Below are 20,251 nucleotides of genomic sequence, written 5' to 3' on the forward strand. Positions count from 1 at the left end.
CTCGGGTTCCAGGGAATCACGCCCATGCCTTCAGGGCCCAGGTCCTCCACGTGCCCAGGACCGCCCACAGGTTGCACATCTTAAAGGGCCCACACGTCCACATTTCCACACGGGGCTGCTTGGGGGACCACCCCTCCCCCCAGCTGTAGCACTGCTGCACAGCTCTCCCTGCTGACACCACCACTTCTGTGCCGAGGTTCAGGCCCTGAGTTTGCAGGGACAAGCACATCAAACCACACAAGCGCACATAACATTTAGTGGACTTCTGATACAATTTGCATTCATATTCATATCTTTTCACATTATTATAAAAGGTGTGATCTTGGGTTCTTGTAGAATATGTATTATGGAAATATGATGGAAGGACTTCAAAACTTTTGTATCAGTATTCAGAAACTTTATAATTCCATTTCCACAAACTTTTTCTAAGTTCTTAAAAATACCTATTTTTTATTTGAAACTCAGAGTTACAGAGAGAGAGAGAGAGAGAGAGAGAGAGACAGAGAGAAGGAGAGAGAGTAAACTTCCATCCACTGGTTCACAACCCAAATGGCTGCAATGGCCAGGGAAGGGTCAGGCCAAAGCCAGGAGCTTAGAACTCCAGCTGGGTATCCTAGTGGCTGGCAGGGACCCAAGCACTTGGACCACCTCTGCTGCATTACCAGGGAGCTAGATCAGAAGTGGAGCAGGTGGGACTCTACACAGCATGTCTGCATCTCAGGTGGTGGCTTAGCCCCCCTACCCAGGACCCTCTTTTTAAATTTCGGAGCCACTTCCTGACACTGATATGCCGACTCCTCTGATCAGTCCCAGTGCTTGACTCTGGGAAAACCTAAGGCCACAAGTTTAGTGAGGGCCGTCTACTGAGCGGTGTTCAGCCCGCCTCTTTTCTTCAGCTTCAAGTTACCCTTGGTGTGCTTGTTTCCATATTTGTAAAAATCACTTCATCAGAAAATCTTGGGCCTGCTAAGTTTCTAAATCTGCTGACCATTGTCCAATTGAATTCCTGCCTCTATTTTTAATTGCTCTGAGCATCCTGAGACATGTACTCATCCAATAGTAGGAGCATCATCCACATGGGATTACCCCTTTCATCCATAGCCTATTGGCGAGTTCCAGTGAGTGCATGATGGTTCTCTCCAGGAGGAGGTGGTTCTCTGAAGACGAATTTAAACCTGTTGTATTTTCATCCAACACTCACTGTCATACCTGGAGCTTCCATGGTAGTCTGCAACAATGGGGGGGGTATAGAAGGTTCTGGAAACATGTGAAAGAAGGTTAAGCAAACAGGAAGTATTCGTCCTCATATAAATGGTAACTGTGATAGGGATCAGGATCTGCCTCTGTGGATATAAATGGGTGAGTCACACAGTAACAACATTTCCTGGGAGGTGTGTGCTCTTTGAACATTGTTGATTATTTTAGTGAGCAGTCAGAATGACACAGCAAAAGGACCATTACATTACAGGTCCAGGGAGTAAGTCAGTAGAGCTCTCCAGACCCGTGGCTGTGGCTGGGCAGGTGGCTGTTGGTATGTGACCTTGCTTGGCCACTCTGTGTCCACCCAGACTCACCCAGATCTTGACACCAATACATAGGAAAGACACAGATACATACAGATAACAACTAAGACAGGTACACTGAGCCTGATCATTTGTTTGTTTAGCTTTATGGATCACTTCAATGACTGCAAGCACCTACTATTTCTGGATCACAGAGGGGCTCTGGTTGTTGGATTGTCCTAACCATTGCGAATTTCCGTCTCTTTACCTCTTTGCTGATGTTTTTCCTTTCTTCTTCCAGCCTCACTAAAAGGAAAGGAGAAACAAAGGAGCGAACAGATTCAGGAGGAGGGCAAAGGGAGTGTGTTCAGGTGTCCTGTCATGAGCTGTGCCCACAGAGCTGGCCCTGCTACGCATGATGGACAATGGCCTAAGGAAAGTTCCAATTGATTTCTCCAAGTGGTGCACTGTTTCCTGGATGTCTTTGTCTCTCTTGGCTGCACCGGCCTGCTCTGCTGGAGCTACATGGGCTTGAGAAGCTGGCCCTGGTCTGAGCAAAAGCCTGCCAAAGCTAACGACAATCTGAAATAAAGTTGCAGTCGGGAACCATGGAGGGGATAATACAGTAGGCCTTGCTTCCAGTCTCCTTGGTGGGACCTTTGTGAGCATTGCATACTTCTTCTCACAGTAAGTTTTTGGGAGTGCCTTAGACATTTCTATTCCCCAGTGGCTGATCACTGCATTTGAGTGTGTGGTTGAATGACTAAAATCAATTGTGGACTCATATTTAGGAGCAACACTGCAGTTTCCTGTTTTGGTTGAAAGCACTGGCATGGTGGGCAGCAGGCCCACAGACGATGCAGAACACCTATCAGAGAACTCCATTCTTTTTTTTTTTTTTTTTAAAGATTTTATTTATTTATTTGAGAGGTAGAATTACAGACAGTGAGATGGAGAGACAGAGAGAAAGGTCTTCCTTCCGTTGGTTTACTCCCCAGATGGCTGCAAGGGCTGGAGCTGCGCAATCTGAAGCCAGAGCCAGATGCTTCTTCCCAGTCTGCCACGTGGGTGCAGGGGCCCAAAGACTTGGGCCATCTTCTACTGCTTTCCCAGGCCATAGCAGAGAGCTGGATTGGAAGTGGAACAGTCGGGACTAGAACTGGTACCCATATGGAATGCCAGTACTGCAAGTGGAGGATTAACCTACTGCGTCACAGCACTGGCCCCGTCTTGATAACAGAGCAGTGAAGCGATGGCCTCTGTCCTCATTGCCTACTTGCTCCCAGTAGCTGCTGGGGTTTCTGACCCAGGGAATGAACTGTATTTCATTCCACTAGTGAGTCCAGCACACTTGTAATTCAAATTTCATCCAAGAATAATAAGGGAAGAGGGGAAATGCCAGCTGCTCCCATATTCTATCATGACAGAATTCCACATATCCTCTATCAGCTCCTTTGTCATCGCTAACACCTGTCTGCGGGAAGAGAAGGGTGCAGAGAACGTATGCATATCTTTTACTGAATGGAATTTCTTCAACAATAGGTCTGTATTTACCTTATACACTGCTGTAGGTTGAAATGAAAGATTCTCAATGTAAGCTTAGTTTTGTTTGTTTAAATGAGTGTATGGATTAGAGCGATGTCATCTTAAAATTGTCCTCAGTTGTGGCTAAAAATGCTACTGCCGCAGCATAATACCTGTTGTAAATAACTCAAGCTAACGTGTAAGGAAGCCAGTAAGTACAGTATCCCGGATTTTAGTATCCTGCCATTCACAATTCTGACAAGTGTGCAGACTGAATTGTGTGGCTTATTGCACATTTTTCCTCATTCCTGAGGGTTCATGACTTTAAAAACTAAGTGTTTTTTCTATATGACCACTGGAAAGTAAAAAAAATTATGTTTGACTAAAATTGAAAAAAAATCTCTCCAAAACTCAAAAAACCCCAATTTACTAGGAGGAAGGGAACAGCCCTATTACAATCAGAACTTGCAATGTAAACCTCACTGTTAAAATATGGGCTGCATCCTTGTTTGTGTTTCTCTAGTCTGAAATTCACTGGCAAGGACAGGAGGATCATGACAGTAGAGCACTCACACAACAGGTAGTGACTTGTGGAAGGGAGGGGAGGGAGGGACACTTCCTCATGTCCACCAGCTCCATGGTGGTGATGGGCAGAGAACGGGTGCTTGTCAGCACCTGCATGGGCGGGGTCAGCCCTGACTACAAGTACTAATGAGAGCAGACACTTCGCATGTACATCTGCCAGGGCTGTTTCAACACTGCATACCCATACATGTCATCATATGCTCCCCATTTGAAAACTGAGCAAACTGACACAGCATAATCACTTACTTACTCTGAGACCACACATTAAAGTGGCAGAGCTGGGATTCCCACCCCACTCTCCCAGGTCTTCTGAGCTTCAAAGAATTCAAAGTAGTATAATGAAGACGCCTAACTCCACACATGTGAACGCTGCATACTGGACGACCTATATACTCTGCTGAGCTGTCCGTGTTGCAGATCTCAGCACAGTCCGCCCTGCATAAAGTTAAATCCAGGACACTTGATTATCCCTGGGGTCAGAGTGCATTACAGCTGAGTGCTTCATATAAAGTACCCACTCATGACTCACATGGACACCGACTGTCTTCCCCAATGACTTAAGCTTCTTAAAGAAACCAGGCCAGTGCCTTTCCCTTCTGGTATGGTCATGGTATGGTCCCTGTTCTCCCTGAGCCTGGAAAACTGAAGCCTAACAGCCACATCCTGCCATGCTCCCGTCTCCATGCTGTGTTACCCACTGGTCCACCTGAGTAGTTGTGACTGAGTGTGGGACACAGAGAGCCCGGGATATTGACCCTCAGGCTCTTTCTAGAGAGTCTGTTGAACTCTGAACTGCATCCTCTCTTCCACTGACCTAACTTTAAGATGCTTTTCCTTGTGGAAAGAGCTGTGTCAACAAATAAACAAAATGCACACTATCTCAGTAAAGAACTATTTATTCAACTCTTGAATTGCACTCATTCTTTTCAGCAATTACAATTTTACTCCCCCTATACCTACAGGCAATCACAAAAGAGTTCACAAAGGTAGAAGTCAACTCAGGGAGGGGCCCACCCAATAGCAGTACATTAGTAGAGATTAGAGATATTTGCATTTTTCCCCCTATGGATAGAAAGTTTGTTGACAGTCGAAAATCCTTTAGGTTAAATCAGGACAGGCTAGGAAGCAGGATCTGTGGGTGGAGCTGGGGGTGAGCTCACCACTGTTCAACCCTTTTTTCCATGACAAACTGCCCATGAGGGCCCTCGGTATCTGGAGGCAAAAGGGCCAAGTACACGGGGGTCTCTGCTCCTTCTTCTGGGCTCTTGGTGGCGTTGGGTCCCGCCATGTCGGTTCTCACCCACCCTGGGCAGCAAGCATTCAGGAGGATCTTGTCCCCTCCCCTCTGCTCACTCAGGTTCCTGGCCTGGATTCTGGACAGGACAGTGACACCGATCTTGGTCACTCCGTAGGCAGTGTCAGGCCAGCCTTCTTTCTTGTGCACCCCCTTCTTCGTGTCTTCCACGAACTTCTTCATGAGCCCCACCAGCTCCTCCTCCGTGATGGTCTCACTGCGAAACTTCTGCTGCAGCTCCGGGCTGCAGGATTTAAGGGCCCTGAGACTCATCATGCTGGACACGTTCACCACTCTGCCTAAAATACATGAGACATCACTCTCAGGAGAGGCATGCACAAGATGCTGGGGCCCAAAGGCGCTGGGATTTGAGACCAGAAAACTTCCTCTTGAGAAACCAATGCCAGTGTGCATTTTAAGCGAAAAGGATGTAGATGGTGCAGTGAATGCATAAGGAACTCCATTTCTCCCTCAAGAATAGATGAGCTAAGTGAGGCAGGTGACACTGGCGAGATTTGTCCTTAGAGGTCCCAGTGAACCAGTCTTGGAGGCAGCAGAATCTTTCAAGAGGACAGAGCAGGGAATAGGACAGGAGTTGAGAGTAAACCATATGTGCAAATCCTCAACCTCACAATTCCATCTTTCGAGAGTGGCTGCCATTCCATCTAGGTGTAGATGTGATGAGTGGCGGTTCACCTCCTGCCGCATTACTTGGGATTAATGTCCCAGCACTTCAGAACACAGAAATTTGATAGTGTGTTAAGCTGGGAACAATGAGTCCATTAAGCCTGGAGTTATGGAATCCCGGAAAACCGTGGTGGGATCTGCACTTTGCTCCTGGAGGACTTCTGGGAGGGGAGAGACCATCAGAGCCTGTGTAGGATGGCGAGAAAGGAAAGGACCCAAGAAGAGACGTCTCTTAGGGGGTTTGCAACTGTGCAGACGCCCACGGGAAGGCCAGCTCTGCAGCTGGGAGCGATGATCAGGGAGAGAGTGAATGGGCGCAACCTTGGGACCTGTAGTGACCGTGAGGTCTCTGTGCAGGGTGACCTCCAGGACCTGGTGGGTGGCCAAGGTGACACAGGAGAATGATGAACACTCTCTGGAGGGGAGAGCTTGGGTGGGGCATCAGGAGGAGGAGGAGAGGAAGGAGGAACTCCAGGAGCATCCTAGGCAGGTGACAGATTTTAGGGGGAGGATGGATGACTCTAGGAAGCCTCCGCTAGCCTGGGAGGACACAGGGGTCCACCTTAGGGCCTCCAACATGAGTGGGCATGGGGGAAATAAAGAGTCTCCCAGGAAATTTGTGAGCTAAGACTGCAGGGTCAGAAGGCACCAAGTGTGCCTAGAGCAGAGACGGCAGGGGCAGTGCAAGAGCAGGGACGACGTCCTGACCCAGGACAGCCCCTGGTAGGGGGCAGCAGGCCGGTGCAGCTGGAGCAGTCAGGCAGCAGGGATGGAGCTGAGAGCCCAGGCAGCAGGGCCGGGTCCCTCCTGAGGGCACAGCGTGGGGTCCCCAGGAGACTCACCTCCGGGCCTCATCAGAGGCAGCAGCTCTGTGCAGACGTCTCGGGTGCCATCAAAGTTTGTCTTCATAGTCACTTCTGCTTGAATATGAAAGGGCGTGGTGTCCCGCACTTTTAGGGCAGAGAGAGCACGGTCAATTAACAGCAAGCACGAGGGACCACTCCGTTTAGTAGAACCACGTGAGACATGGGTGAGTTCTGAGTTGGGTCTGGGTGCAGTCCCAGCAAGGCGCCAGCGTCTATCCCTGGTTTGACCACGGCCTCTCTGTGTAAGACGGCAGCTCTGGGAGAGGCTGGGCGAAGCCTGCTGGCCTGGGCTCTGGATTTAACCAGTTCCAACTTACTTATTCCAGAAGCAGCTTAAATCTACCCCACACAGTGAGGCCAATCACTCAGACACTGCGAATAGCTCCTAGAAATGACGCCCTGGTGTCCAGCCAAGGAAATGCAAAGGTCCCTGTGGCCAGGAAACCTCCCAGTCTCCGGACTCTCTCCCTGCCTTCCCTGCAGCCTTCCTTACCCTCCCGGGGGGGGGGGGGGGGGGGCTGTTCCTAACCCCGTAGGCGCAGGGCCCACCCCGGGCTTCCCCCACGGGCGAAGCCACTCTGGCTGGAGGTTCTGGGCGGTCCCACCCTCCACCCCCGCCCTCACTTTTGAAGGCGATGCCCGCGTTGTTGACCAGCACGTCCAGGCCCCCGTACTCTCGGCGCAGGAAGTCGCGCAGGGCGCGGATGCTCTGCAGGTCCGTGATGTCCAGCTGGTGGAAGCGCGGGCTCAGGCCCTCGGCCTGCAGCTGCTGCACGGCCGCCCGGCCCCGCGCCTCGTCCCGCGCCGTGAGCACCACGTCCCCCGAGAAGAGCCGGCACAGGTCGCGCGCGATGGCGAAGCCGATGCCCTTGTTGGCGCCGGTCACCAGCGCCACGCGGCTGCAGGACGACATGGCTCGGCTGTAAGCGTGGGACCCGGGCGCGCGAGGGAGCCGGCGGGCGGCGCGGATGCAGGGCGCGCGTCCTGCTGCCTGCGCACCCGCCGCGGAGGCTGGGCCGTCCCGGAGTGCGCAGGCGCAGGCCCGGCGCAGGCCCCGCCCCGGAGCCCCTGGTTTCCAGTTACCGCCACTTCCCAGCCAGCGACCTTGGAGAACTGGGAACCCGCAGGTGCGGACCGGGCCGGTGCTGCAGGTGCGCCCACCAGGTAGCAAGGGGCCGTGCAGGTGGGCCTTGTTCTCATTCGCCCGTTCCCTCGCTTCTTTAAGGCTGTTTTGTTTTGTTTTGTTTTGTTTTGTTTTTGACCCCTAAGTATGCTTTATGCTCGAGACGAATTGGCACCGGTAGCACTGCCCTCCCCGGCGTTCTAAAAAGAGCGCCTACATCAAAATCCTCGGGCGTACAGTTGTCACATAAACATAGAATCACGGGGGATCGGGGTTGGTCGGGTCCCTCCCGAGTGCCTGGCAGCCAAGCTGCTGGCGGGTCCTGGCCAGGTTTCCCTCTGGCGGTGGAGGCATTTGGGGAGGAGCGCCCTGGTTGCGCGCCTGGAGCGCCGTGGTCTTGCCTGGGAGGGGTCCTGCGGCGCAGGTGCCAGGGGCCTCCCAGCCCTGTGTCAGACTCAGTGTGTCGGGCACACCTTTCTGTTCCCATTCAAAATGAAAAGTGGATATACCTGGGCAGCGGGGGGTTATAGATGGTCAGGGTGGGAAATGGGTTTTGCTCGCTACTCGCTACTTAGCACAAAGGAATGAGGCTGTAAGTTCAAGTTTCATTTCTGTGTCATCGCACAGGTGGCCACTGGACTCAGTGGTTGTTTCCATGTAAAGTTAAGCACACTGAAGGCAATGAGAGTTTTGGGTTTTCAGCACAGGAGCCACATTTTAAGTGCTCATGTGTTTTACTGAGCACTGTTCTGGCTGTGCAGTTGTAAAACATCTCCGTCCTTGGCGAGTTCAGAAGGAAGCTGCTTTAAATAGATCCTAGTGATGTTTGCACCTGAAGGTAGGTCTCTAATCAGTGGTGAACAGAATTTAACCTGGGGAAGCCCTTGCTGTTTTCACTGTTAGTGTTGGAAGTTGTTTTAACTTCATGTGCAGCTGTAAGATGTAATACAAAGATTCCTTATGCTTTAACCATTCGTGTTAACAATTTGCAAAACTGCAGTGCAGTATCACAGTTTGCATTTTGACCACAAAGCAATCCACCGTCCTGTTCAGAGTCCCCCAGTTCTGTGTGTGTGTGTGTTTGCCCGTGTGTTCAGTCCGGCACAGTTTCATCTCGTGCAGTTTTGCATTTCCACCACTGCAGACCAGAGCAGAACCTTTGCACCTGCAGAAGGAGCCCCTGTTGCTCTTGTAGAACCAAACAGTCCTCTCTTGGTCCCTCGCAAATCTGTCCTCTGACACCATGTAATCATTTAAAAATTGTTATCCTTTAAAAAATATGTACACAAAGACAGGAGTTGTGGAAGAGCAGGTTATGCCCCTGCTTGTATCACAGGCACCTCGTATTGGAGTGCCCCCTTGGGACCTGGCTGTTCCGCTCCCTATCCAGCTGCTTCCGAATGCATCCTGAGAGCCAGCAGATGATAACTCCAGTGCTTGGTCCCCTGCGCTGGGCCTGGGTGACTGGGCTAGAGTTCCTGGCTCCTGGTTCCTGCCTGGCCCTGCCCCGGCTCTTGTGGTCATTTGGGGGTGTACCAGTGGGTGGAAGATCTCTTTCTCTTTCCCTCTCACTCTTTCTCTTTGTTTATTGTTTCCCTGCCTTTCATATTACTAAAAACAAGTAAATGAACTTCTAAATGGTATATAGGTGGATTTATACCACCTGGGATTATTTTTCCCCACTGAACTGAATTAAGAGCTCTCTGGAATTTCTCCCCTATCTCATTGTAGGTGTGCCATGTCAATTCCTTGTTTCTTTCTTTTTTTTTTTTTTAAAGATTTATTTATTTGAAAGTCCAATGTACACAGAGTGAAGGATAGGCAGAGAGAGAGGTCTTCCACCTGCTGGTTTACTCCCCAATTGGCCACAATGGCTGGAGCTGTGCCAATCTGAAGCCAGGAGCTTCTCCTGGGTCTCCCACACAGGTGCAAGGGCCCAAGGACTTGGGTCATCTTCTACTGCTTTTCCAGTCCATAGCAGAGTGATGGATCAGAAGTGGAGCAGCCAGGACTCAAACTGGCACCCATATGGCATCCTGGCACTGTAGGCAGTGACTATAACGCCGGCCCCAATCCTGGTTTCTTTATACTTTCTCTGTAGGTAGTGTGAGCCAGTGTTAGACAGCAGTGGGGTGGATTAAATATAGTACCAGACCCCTCAATGGATAACATATGGTATGCAGGAAACTTTGGTAGTGTGGAGCCCCCTGCTGTTTGTAAAGGCAAACGGGGGGGGGCAAGAATCATGATCTTCAGCCCAATTTTGTTATACTTTAATACTGTTACCCACACAGAACTGACAGGTCAGCTTGGCTAGATGCCGCACTTAACCTAATCCTAGTGAACTTCCAAAAGATCATGGGAAAATTGAATTAAAATATATTGTACATTTTCTATGAACTTTTAAATTTTGTTTATTTATTTATTCATTCATTCATTTGACAAAAGGGGTCAGAGATGATTTTCATCCACTGATTCACCCCTTAATTGCTCAGAACAGAAGGGGGAGGGCAACGCTGGGAACCAGAAACTCGATCTAGGTGGGCATCAGCTCCATCACCGGCTTCCTCCTGGGCGCACGCTATGACTCAACTGTAAGCAGGGGCCAGAGTGGGGATCCAACCGATATTCCAGTATGGGGTATGAGTACATTAACTGCTAGGCCAAATGCCCGTGACCTTTTTGAACTGACCTTCATTGTACCATGTGCTGGGTCAGATGCTCCCACTGTCCCAGCAGGGACGGCCGAGGCAGGACAGGCAGGCATGCGCTGGCTGTTCTTGAGACACCAAGGAAGCTGCCCTTTTGGAGCCGTGGAATTAGCTCCTGGCCTCTCTATCAGAGTAGCCAGGGGAAAAGGGAACTGCTTCCTCTCAGGACTGGCGACTTGCAGGAAGCCAGTCCCCTGCCAACGCGCATGAGCCATTTGACTTAGTGTCTGCAAGTGGGCTTCATGCTTGAAACAGAAATAGCCACGCCCATGCTGGGTGGAGGAGGGGCCCCGGACACTGGGGGTCTTCTCTGCCCATCAGGCTGGGGAGCACTTGAGCTGGGACGTGTGGGTCAGTGGCTCTCAGCTCTGTCCTTGCGCCTTCATCATTGAAAGGCTTAGTCAACGCAGCCTTGTCCACATTTCTCCTGAGTGCACAGTTTGCAGCCCACCTGGAGAGCACATGGCCTGTGTGTGTCTTCCAGGCTTGGGAGTATCTGCAGACTCCTCCCCTTTGTGTGCGGTGACAGCAGAACCAGGGTGTTCTTCCAAAGTGGCTCCTTAGCAGGCTGTTGCACAGCTCAGAAATTATGCCACAAAAAGATGATGGCTGTAAATGTTAAAGTGAAATCAATACCTTTGTGCCCTCATTGAAACACGACTTGTGTGGTTTTCCCCATTGACCTCAGTGATTATTTTGGCCCTGAGTCTGCATCTGCCGGAGCAGCGCGTGCTACCCGACACTGCCCTCTTGTGGCTGCGTGGCTGCTGCACTCTGGGGCAGGTGCATCAGTGCCCTGGCTGCCATATCCAAGTGCCCCGTGGTGGGGGCCTCAGACAGCAGAGCTCCATCCTCTCAGGGTTCTGGAAGCCACAAGCCCGAGGTCCAGGGGTGGCAGGGCCCTGCTCTCTCTCCAAGCTCTGACCCAGGATCCTCCCTTGTCTCCTCCAGTGGCTGCTGCCTGCGTGTGTCCCTGGTGGGCCTTGGACGTGGCAGCAGAACTCCAAGCTGTGCCTCTACCTCACACAGCCTCTTCTCTACGGAGCATCCGTGTGTCCTCTCCGTCCTATAAGGAAACTTGTCTTTGGATTTGGGGCCCTATCATCCCTAACCCTGCATGATGGGTACCAAGGGTGCCCAGTGTCCTGGGGCCCCTACTCCACCTGGCACATGCCATGTTGGCAGGGAGACTGGCTTCCTACAGTTCCTAGACATAACAGTAAGAATCTCTCTTTTTCCTGGGCTACTTTGAACTTAGAGGCCAGGAACTAATTCCAGGACACCTAGGGCAGCCACCCTGCTGGCATCAGGACTAGGCATCACCACCTGCTGTCCTGCCTGGTCAGGCCCTGCTGGGACACGTGGTAGCCCCTTTCCCATCCTTTGTATATTCGAGGTAACTTCAAAAGGTCTGCTAAGGGGACGGGCATTTGGCCTAGCAGTTAAAATGCCTGTAGCCTATATTGAATAGGTGAGTTAGAGTCCCTCCTCTGGTTCCTGATAGCAGCTTCCTGCTACTGTGCACCTGGAGATAGAGCAAGTAATTACTCAAGTAGTTGTGTCCATGACATCCACATGGGAACCAAAGATAGAGATGTGGCTCCCAGCTTTGGGTCTCTGGGCATTCTGGGCATTATAGGAGTTAACCAGTGGATGGCAGATTCTCTCTCTCTCTCTCTCTCTCTCTCTCTCTCTCTCTCACACACACACACACACACAGAGTTGAATGAATGAATGTTTAAAGTTCGTAGAGTGTGCACTATCTTTTAATGCATTTTCCCCCCAGGACCTTAGAGAAGTTCACTGTTGTTAGGTAATCTGGGGCATCCAGCCCCATAGACCTGTCAGTTCTGTGTTGGTAACAGTACTAAATGGTAAAGATATTGGGCTGAAAATCATGATTCTTGAGCCCCTTGGGTTTCTCTTTTGTAACAGCAGTAGGTTCACCATGGCCAAAGCAGGGCCATGTATCAGATTCAGGGCAGGTGGACTTGACCAGGCGCTCATACCCCTGTGTCCCAGCACCAGTCCAGGTACCACACTTATGCAACCTGTTACGAATGATAGAATGGGCAAAGTATAAGGAATCTGTATTCTTTTTTTTTTTTTTGACATGAAGAGTGGACAGTGAGATAGAGAGACAGAGAGAAAGGTCTTCCTTTGCTGTTGGTTCACCCTCCAATGGCCACCGCGGCTGGTGCACTGTGGCTGGCGCACCATGCTGATCCGAAGGCAGGAGCCAGGTGCTTATCCTGGTCTCCCATGGGGTGCAGGGCCCAAGCACTTGGGCCATCCTCCACTGCACTCCTGGGCCACAGCAAAGAGCTGGCCTGGAAGAGGGGCAACCGGGACTGAATCTGGTGCCCCTTCCAGGACTAGAACCTGGTATGCCGGCGCTGCAAGGCAGAGGATTAGCCTGTTGAGCCACGGCGCCGGCCAGGAATCTGTATTATTTCTAACAACTGCATGTGAATCTACAATTATCTCAATAACAATTTCACTTCAAAAACAGCAAGGGTCTTTCCCAGCGATCAACCTCTTAAGCCACTGGTTGGAAACCCACCTTGCAGCAACCTAATGGAATCCTTACAAAGCACCATGGTCCATCAGCTACTCCCTGTGTCTGCACAGCCCAACACTGTGGCCACAGAGACTGAACACTGGGGGTGTGGCTACTGCAGCTAAGAAGTGAATTTTCTCTTGCATTCATTTAGTTTCTTGAAATCGACATGGAAGTGGCCAGTTGTGTGTAGTGGCAACCTGCTGGATGACACAGAAATGAAACCTAACCTGTAGTCTCCAGCCCCTTACGTAATAACATCCTCAGTATTATACTACGTTACAATAGTGAGCAGTGAGGAGCACTGATTACCCACCACAAGGCAATGGATGAAGTCTCTGGGAAGGGACCTATTTCTTCATTAACCACGGGCTAGAAAGGAGTATCTGACACGTTGAGGGAACTATAGGGCTGGGAAGGCCCCAGCACCTGTGCCCTGCAGGACCTCCCAGCCAGGTGAGATGATGGCCCTGCCAGGGCCCAGGGCGCCCCCTGCTGTTCCATTCAGTGCCTTGCATGCCGGTGGATCACCAGGACAAGAGGAGCCAGTGGCTGTGCTTTTGTCTTGTTATGGGGAAACCAACAGAAACCTGGTCCCTTGTCATTCTCTTCCAGTTTATCTCACAACCCTAATGCCAAAGACGTCAGCACCTGGGATATTTTTCTAAACAGCTGAAAGTATGTGCATACAGGAGTCTAGGTCTGCGAGGACAGTGAGGAGCAATGGAATAGCTGGGAATCAGAGGGAAAAATATTCAGAGAACCGAGCCAAGCAGAATGGCTCTTTGTGCCAAGCACGTAGGCGCCAGCAGCCACCAACTTGGTCCTCAGCCAATTATTTTGCAAATTACAGACAGGTCACTCCAACCCCAGACCTTCACTGCAACCCCAGGAACTCACTGGAACACACCCCCTCAGGGCCTGGGGGCGGGGCCGGCGCCTATCTCTGCACCTGCACACGAAGCCAGGAGGCTCTGGGCACCAGAGCTCCAGACCTGTGCAGAGGCAGCTTAGGCTCTGAGTTGAGCTCCCACCCAGCCATGTCCTCCTGCAGCCGAGTGGCGCTGGTGACCGGCGCCAACAAGGGCATTGGCTTCACCATCACGCGCGACCTGTGCCGGCTCTTCTCGGGGGACGTGGTGCTCACGGCGCGGGACGAGGCGCGGGGCCGGGCGGCCGTGCAGCAGCTGCAGGCCGAGGGCCTGAGCCCGCGCTTCCACCAGCTGGACATCACGGACCTGCAGAGCATCCGCGCCCTGCGCGACTTCCTGCGCAAGGAGTACGGGGGCCTGGACGTGCTGGTCAACAACGCGGCCATCGCCTTCCAGCGTAAGGGGTCTGCGCACCGTGGGAGAACCTCCCCAGATTCCTGCAGCCGGGATGGGCAGAGCCAATGGGGGGAGCCTGTGTGGTCCAGAACAGACCTCCCCGGGAAGGGAAAGGAAGTCTCGGGTTGGGCGGTACCCTTGGAGCCCCTGGGGACTGGGACCCTTTTCCAGCCAAAGGAGCCTGGGTGTTTCCCAGGCTGGACACTGGGGAACGCGTCCAGGCTTCCTTGTTTCTCTTTGACGGAGATTTAGAGATAGGTCAATTATTAACCGATTTTGAAATAAACAATACATTGTATGTAACAATAGTAATAGTGATAATGACGATCACATGAGATCCCAGGGTAGAGCCTTCACTCCCCCAAGGCTGCCCTCGTGCGGAAATGGATCAGCTGTCACACCAGGGGTTGACACTGGCACAGGGCTGGGATGGGAGGCAGATGTCACTGGAGCAGCCAGGTTTCCCACCCGCTGCTTTATTCCTGTAGCGTTCCGGCCAAGGCTGCGTGTTTATTACTCTGTTCTCTCTGCCCCCTAAAAGTGGAGGACACCACGCCCTTTCATATTCAAGCAGAGGTGACTATGAACACAAACTTCCATGGCACCCGAGATGTGTGCACGGAGCTGCTGCCTCTGATGAGGCCCGGAGGTGAGTCTCCTGGGGACCCCACGCTGTGCCCTCAGGAGGGACCCGGCCCTGCTGCCTGGGCTCTCAGCTCCATCCCTGCTGCCTGACTGCTCCAGCTGCACCGGCCTGCTGCCCGCCCCCTGCCAGGGGCTGTCCTGGGTCAGGACGTCGTCCCCGCTCCTGCACTGCCCCTGCCGTCTCTGCTCTTGGCACACCTGGCGCCTTCTGGCCCTGCAGTCTTAGCTCACAGGTCTCCTGGGAGAGGCTCCTTATTTCTCCCATGCCCGTCTCATGTCGCAGGCCCTGGGGGTGCCACCCTGGGCCTCTCTGCTCCCTGAGTGACCTGAGTCAGCCTGGCAGGTCCTTCCTAGCAGTCACCCGCTGCATCCCCCAGAGGATGTCTCCTCCTTAGACACCCTGAGCTCTCCCTGCCTCTCCGTCACCTCCTGATGTCCCTCGCAGGCTAAACGCATTTCCAGAGGCTGCTCCTCCACCCCTGTGTCACCGTGGCCACCTACCCGATCCTGGCGGTCACCCTGCCCTGCCCCGTCCTCCACGGTCACTTCCAGGGCTGGGACGGAGCTCCCTCAGTCTACCCCGACCCGTGCATCCAGGTGGGCAGCAGCCCCAGGTGTGGCTGTGGACAGGTGCGAACCTCCCCTGGGACCTCCCTTCTCCAGCCCTTTCCTCTCCCGGCATTCTGCCCAGCTCTGACGGTCTCGCCCCTCCCCAGAGTCCAGGCCCTGAGTGTGGCTTACAGGAGCCTCCTTACTGTGACCCGGCTACTCCAGGCTCATGGTCACTGCTCTCCAGTGGGCTTTGTTCCCAACACAGCACACGGTCACTGTCTTTGTTGTGAAGTGCTGTGACACTGACCCCAGCCACACTCCTTCCCTCTACACCAAGAGGCACCAGCCATCAATTGCAGGAAGACTGGTATGCGAGGAGGAGAGTTGAGGACTTGCACATAGGACTTACTCAACTCCTAGCCTGTTTTCCTGACCTGTCCCTGGGGAAGGTCCTACTGCCTCCAAGACTCTGGTTCACCAGGACCTCAAAGGATGGCTTTTCCAATGTCGCTGCCTCCTCTACGGATTCAGACTTGAAGGCAACAATGGAGCTCTTGTGGGCTGGCGCGGTGGCGTAGCCAGTAAATCCTCCCCCTGAGAGCCAGCAGGCCATATGGGTGCCTGTTGGAGTCCCAGCTGCTCCACTTCTGATCCAGCTCCCTGCTGATGGCCTGGGAAAAGCAGCAGAAAAATGGCCCAAGTACTTGGGCCCCAGCCACCCACCTGGGAGACCCAGATGAAAGTCCTGGCTCCTGGTTTTGGCTTGGCTTAGCCCTGGCCATAGTGGCCATCTGGGGAGTGGAAGTGGAAAATCTCTAACTTTCCTTTTCTCCCTATCCCTATGGGAGTGGCCAAAGTTTGGAAGACCTTTTTTCTTTCTGTCTCTCCTTCTCTCTCTGTAACTTTGACTTTCAAATCAGTCTTTAAAAATTGGAGCTCCTTATGCCAGTACTGCACCATCCTTGCCTGTTCCCCTTAGAATACCACTGCTATGTGTTTTTCAAGAGAACATTCTCTGGTCTCATCCCAGGAATTTCGGTCTTCACCAGCCATGATATGCACACCTTTTCCATAGTGATTTTTAAAACAAATTTTATTTATTTGTTTGAGAGGTAGAGTTATAAACAGAGAGAAAGGTCTTTCATCTGCTGGTTCACTTCCCAAACAGTTGCATTGGCCAGAGCTGGGCCAATCTGAAGGCAGGAGCTAGAAGTTTCTTCCAGGCTTCCCACATGGGTGCAGGGACCCAAGGACTTGGGCCATCTTCTGCTGCTTTCCCAGGCCATAGCGGAGAGCTGGATTGAAAGAGAAGGTCCTGGGACAAAAACTGGCGCCCATATGGGATGCCGGTGCCATAGGCAGAGACTTAGCCCACAGTGCCACAGCACAGGCCCCTCATATATGTATTTCTGGTGCATTTTAGGCAGAGTGGTGAATGTGTCCAGCTTGGAGGGTCACAGAGTTCTTAAATCCTGCAGCCCGGAGCTGCAGCAGAAGTTTCGCAGTGAGACCATCACGGAGGAGGAGCTGGTGGGGCTCATGAAGAAGTTCGTGGGAGACGCGAAGAAGGGGGTGCATCTGAAGGAAGGATGGCCTAGCGCTCCATACGGAGTGACCAAGATCGGAGTCACTGTCCTGTCCAGAATCCAGGCCAGGCACCTGAGTGAGCAGAGGGGAGGGGACAAGATCCTCCTGAATGCCTGTACCCCAGGGTGGGTGAGAACTGACATGGGGGGACCCGACGCCCCCAAGAGCCCAGAAGAAGGAGCAGAGACCCCCGTGTACTTGGCCCTTTTGCCTCCAGATGCCGAGGGCCCTCATGGACAGTTTGTCAAGGACAAAAAAGTTGAACAGCTGTGAGCTCACCCCCCACTCTACCTGCTTCCTAGCCTGTCCTGATTTAACCCAAAGGACTTTGAATTGTCAGCAAATGTCTCAGCCACTGTGGGAAATCCAAACATCACTATCAACTAAGACCTGCAAATGTTCTACGACTTTGTTGGCTACTCAGTGACTAGACCGCTAATTCTGTGAATTCTCTTGAGATTCCCTCTGTGATGGGGGGGAGAGGGTGTGATTGCTGAAAATAACAAATGGAAATCAAGGGTTGAATAAATGCTTCTTCAGAAAGGTCTATATGCAGATTGTTTATGTGCTGATGAAAATCCATCCCACATGCCATGACCGGGGAGATTGCAGTAGGGAAGAGAGATTGGGCTCAAGTAGGAAATCAGGAAGCAACCTTGGGAACTGATACTCAAAGGGCTGCCTGGAAGGAGGAGGGTTGACAAAGGGTAGGGTTGGTCTTTGCTAAAGGGACCTGGCAGGATTCTTTTTGATAACAGACTGGGGTGATCAGATGTGCCCTGTGGGGTGGTGTGGGGTGAGAGATGTGGTCAGGTAGCCAGGGTGAGCGATCCTGGCCAGGGCTCTGCAGGGACAGAGGCCGAGGCCCCAGGCCAGTCCTTGCTGAGCAGAGGGGTCAGAAGAGCTCCAGGAACATTTGGTCAAGGAGCGAGGCTTTGTCATGGCCCAGGCAGACACCAGCCAGGCCGTGCTGTTGGTTCTCGAGGCTCCTTGGGCTCTGCTCTCATTGTCCCCATAAATGCTGAGTAAGTGCTTCCCCGGGGAGAGGCCCTGAATAATCAAAGCTGGATTGAATGGAAGCTCAGGTCGAAGGCAGAATTGCCAGGCTGTGCAAGTTAAAGAAGGGTCTGTGCAGAAAGATCTCAGTGCTGTTCTGCACGTGCATCTCATGCTGGGCTGAGGGAGGCTGAAACAGGTGTCTTGGTTCAGTGGTGGAGGTATCTGGGTGAGGTGTGTGGGGGTCCAGGATGAAGTGGAGTTCTTAATCATGCAGGTCTGTGCCTACATCTGCTATTGATGGGTTACTCATTAGCAGCTTCCTGCTAGTGCACTGGGGAAGCATGGACGGTGGAACAAGTACTTGACTTCTGCCACCCATGTGGGAGACCCAGATGGAGCTGGTTTGGCTGGGTGCCCAGATGCCAGACGTGGAGGGAAGGAGCCAGGACCATGAGCTGCCACCACTGTGCCCCCACGGGGGTCCCCAAGGACACTCATGAGGCCCCTGATACCTCACCTGTCACCGGAGAAGCAAAAGGGTCCTTGTCTTCATGCAAGAAAGAATGCAGGCATGAGACAGAGAGCAGTGGAAAGCAACACAGGAAGGTTCATTAGGGCAGGGACAGCTGAGAGAACGGACGGGCACCTCTCCAGACAGGACCTGAGGGAGAGTGGGTGGTTCACATTTAGGCTGGGGTTTTTAAGGGGATGGGTCTTGCCTTCCATCCTTTCCCCTCCCCCTCTCCTCTTCTCCTCCTGAACAAGAGACTTGTTGGGTGTAAATGTGAAAAATTCCTTTCTGAGTTTTTCCCCCTGAAGTTATCAGACTGGGAAGCCTGGCTGGCATCTCCCCGCCTTAGAGGAAGGATGGTTATCAGGCCAGGTAGAAGGGGCAGGAACCCTGGAAGATCATCAGGATCTGGCAGGACGTTTCAAGTGCAGATCCTGGGCTGACCTCCAAGGTCATCGGATGACTTTGAGATGCGGATGCTGGACCACTGTAGATGTCAAATTCTTAGGCCTTTGTCACACACACATAAGCTCATTTCTGACTTCCTACCTAACAAATGGAATCCCTACTTTAAAAGTTTTAACTAGTCTCATCTGGTCATTTCTGATTGCTTCATAAAGATGTTTCCAGAGTGCTTCTGTTAGGTTATCCTTAGCTACTTCGAGTCAAGACTGTTGGCTTTATTCCCAAGCATCTTAAACACTAGAACTGCAGTGTCTTCTCTCCCTCAAACATGGGAGAGAGAAAACAGGTGCCAGGCAGCAGGCGACCACGGCGGCCCTTTTGCACAGTGGCATCTGAGTGGCTACCGCAGAAACAGTTCTAAAAACAAGAGCATCACGCACTGTAGTTAGCTGTGCCATGGTTTTCACAGTTGAAATCTCCTTACACACTGCACTTTCTTTATGAGAGCCTGCTGTTCTTGATGTAATTAGTCAGGACTTGAACTTCCTGCCTTCTTTTTCTTCTTTTATTGTGTTTCTCATGCTTCCTTTAAAAAAAAAGATTTATTTATTTGAAAGGCAAAGTTATGGGGGGGGTGAAGGACAGAGAGATAGAGAGAGAGATAGAGATAGAGATAGAGAGAGAGAGAGAGAGAGAGAGAGAGGTTTTCCATCAGCTGGTTCACAACCCAGATGTCCAGAGATGCGCCCATCTGAGGCCAGGAGCCGGAATCTTCTTCCAGGTCTCCCATGCAGGTGCGGGGGCCCAAGGACTTGGGCCATCTTCTACTGCTATCCCAGGCCAAAGCAGAGAGCTGGATCAGAGGAGGAGCAGCCGGGACTCAAACCAGTGCCCATATGGGATGCAGGTACTGCAGGCTGGGGCTGCCACAGCGCCAGCCACACCTTTTTTGATCTAGACTCCTGTTAGATGCAGTCCCCATGTGGCCTGAGCTGTGTAGTCAAGTCTCAGCATGTCTCTGGTGTCCCCCATCTTCCTTTCCTTCTCAATTCACTTCTTTTGGGTCACTTAGTCTGAAACTGGCTATGTAGTATATACCTCAGAGCAGGTTTGCTGGGGAGAATTTCATTCCCCCACTGAGCTTCTTAGTGACTTCACCTGCCTAGTCACCAACCTAGGTGGTAACCAGGACTGGCACTCTCTTGCCAAACTCTAGCTTGAAACACCATTGTTTGCTAAGTTCTTGCCATGAAGGCTCATTGTTGAAATCAGGCCCATCAGATAAGATTGGAGGTTAAGAGGCACAAAACAACTCTGTTTCCTTATGTCTAAGAACCAAGCGACAGTGTGTATTTGACCAGGCAGAGGTCCA

At 52.1% G+C, this 20,251-nt stretch overlaps 2 protein-coding genes and 1 pseudogene across 4 annotated transcripts; 2 read left to right on the top strand and 1 right to left on the bottom strand.

The window, feature by feature from the left end:
• The first annotated feature begins 1,236 nt into the window (after positions 1 to 1,236).
• Positions 1,237 to 2,370, top strand: LOC133746656 (transmembrane protein 19-like; annotated as a pseudogene).
• A 2,121-nt stretch (positions 2,371 to 4,491) lies between these two features.
• On the bottom strand, positions 4,492 to 7,453 carry LOC133769953 (carbonyl reductase [NADPH] 1-like). The gene is made up of 3 exons (XM_062205388.1): positions 7,083 to 7,453; positions 6,435 to 6,542; positions 4,492 to 5,204 (listed from the first exon to the last, which is right to left on the bottom strand). Exons 1-3 carry the CDS (start codon positions 7,369 to 7,371, stop codon positions 4,768 to 4,770), a joined length of 834 nt encoding a protein of 277 aa, XP_062061372.1. The 5' UTR covers positions 7,372 to 7,453; the 3' UTR covers positions 4,492 to 4,767.
• Positions 7,454 to 12,627: 5,174 nt separating this feature from the next.
• LOC133769959 (carbonyl reductase [NADPH] 1-like) lies at positions 12,628 to 17,511 on the top strand. 3 transcript variants are annotated; one of them, XM_062205403.1, is made up of 4 exons: positions 12,628 to 14,188; positions 14,722 to 14,829; positions 15,271 to 15,455; positions 16,801 to 17,511. In XM_062205403.1, exons 1-4 carry the CDS (start codon positions 13,533 to 13,535, stop codon positions 17,235 to 17,237), a joined length of 1,386 nt encoding a protein of 461 aa, XP_062061387.1. In that variant the 5' UTR covers positions 12,628 to 13,532; the 3' UTR covers positions 17,238 to 17,511. The 3 variants fall into 3 exon arrangements, with proteins under 3 accessions (XP_062061387.1, XP_062061395.1, XP_062061404.1); XM_062205411.1 differs by having other exon boundaries at positions 12,631 to 14,188; positions 15,271 to 15,422; XM_062205420.1 differs by lacking the exon at positions 15,271 to 15,455 and having other exon boundaries at positions 12,666 to 14,181.
• The last annotated feature ends 2,740 nt before the right edge of the window (positions 17,512 to 20,251 follow it).

Source organism: Lepus europaeus, chromosome 2 (assembly GCF_033115175.1).
Source record: "Lepus europaeus isolate LE1 chromosome 2, mLepTim1.pri, whole genome shotgun sequence".
Taxonomy (NCBI): domain Eukaryota; kingdom Metazoa; phylum Chordata; class Mammalia; order Lagomorpha; family Leporidae; genus Lepus; species Lepus europaeus.

Coding starts and splice junctions, on each gene's coding strand:
- LOC133769953 (XM_062205388.1), bottom strand. CDS start 7,371: ATGTCGTCCTGCAGCCGCGTGGCGCTGGTGACCGGCGCCAACAAGGGC. Junction 6,543..7,082: donor CGCGGGCATCGCCTTCAAAA/GTGAGGGCGGGG, acceptor CTGCCCTAAAAG/TGCGGGACACCACGCCCTTT. Junction 5,205..6,434: donor GCCTCTGATGAGGCCCGGAG/GTGAGTCTCCTG, acceptor CATGTATTTTAG/GCAGAGTGGTGAACGTGTCC.
- LOC133769959 (XM_062205403.1), top strand. CDS start 13,533: ATGTGCATACAGGAGTCTAGGTCTGCGAGGACAGTGAGGAGCAATGGA. Junction 14,189..14,721: donor ATCGCCTTCCAGCGTAAGGG/GTCTGCGCACCG, acceptor GCCCCCTAAAAG/TGGAGGACACCACGCCCTTT. Junction 15,456..16,800: donor CCAGGTGTGGCTGTGGACAG/GTGCGAACCTCC, acceptor GGTGCATTTTAG/GCAGAGTGGTGAATGTGTCC.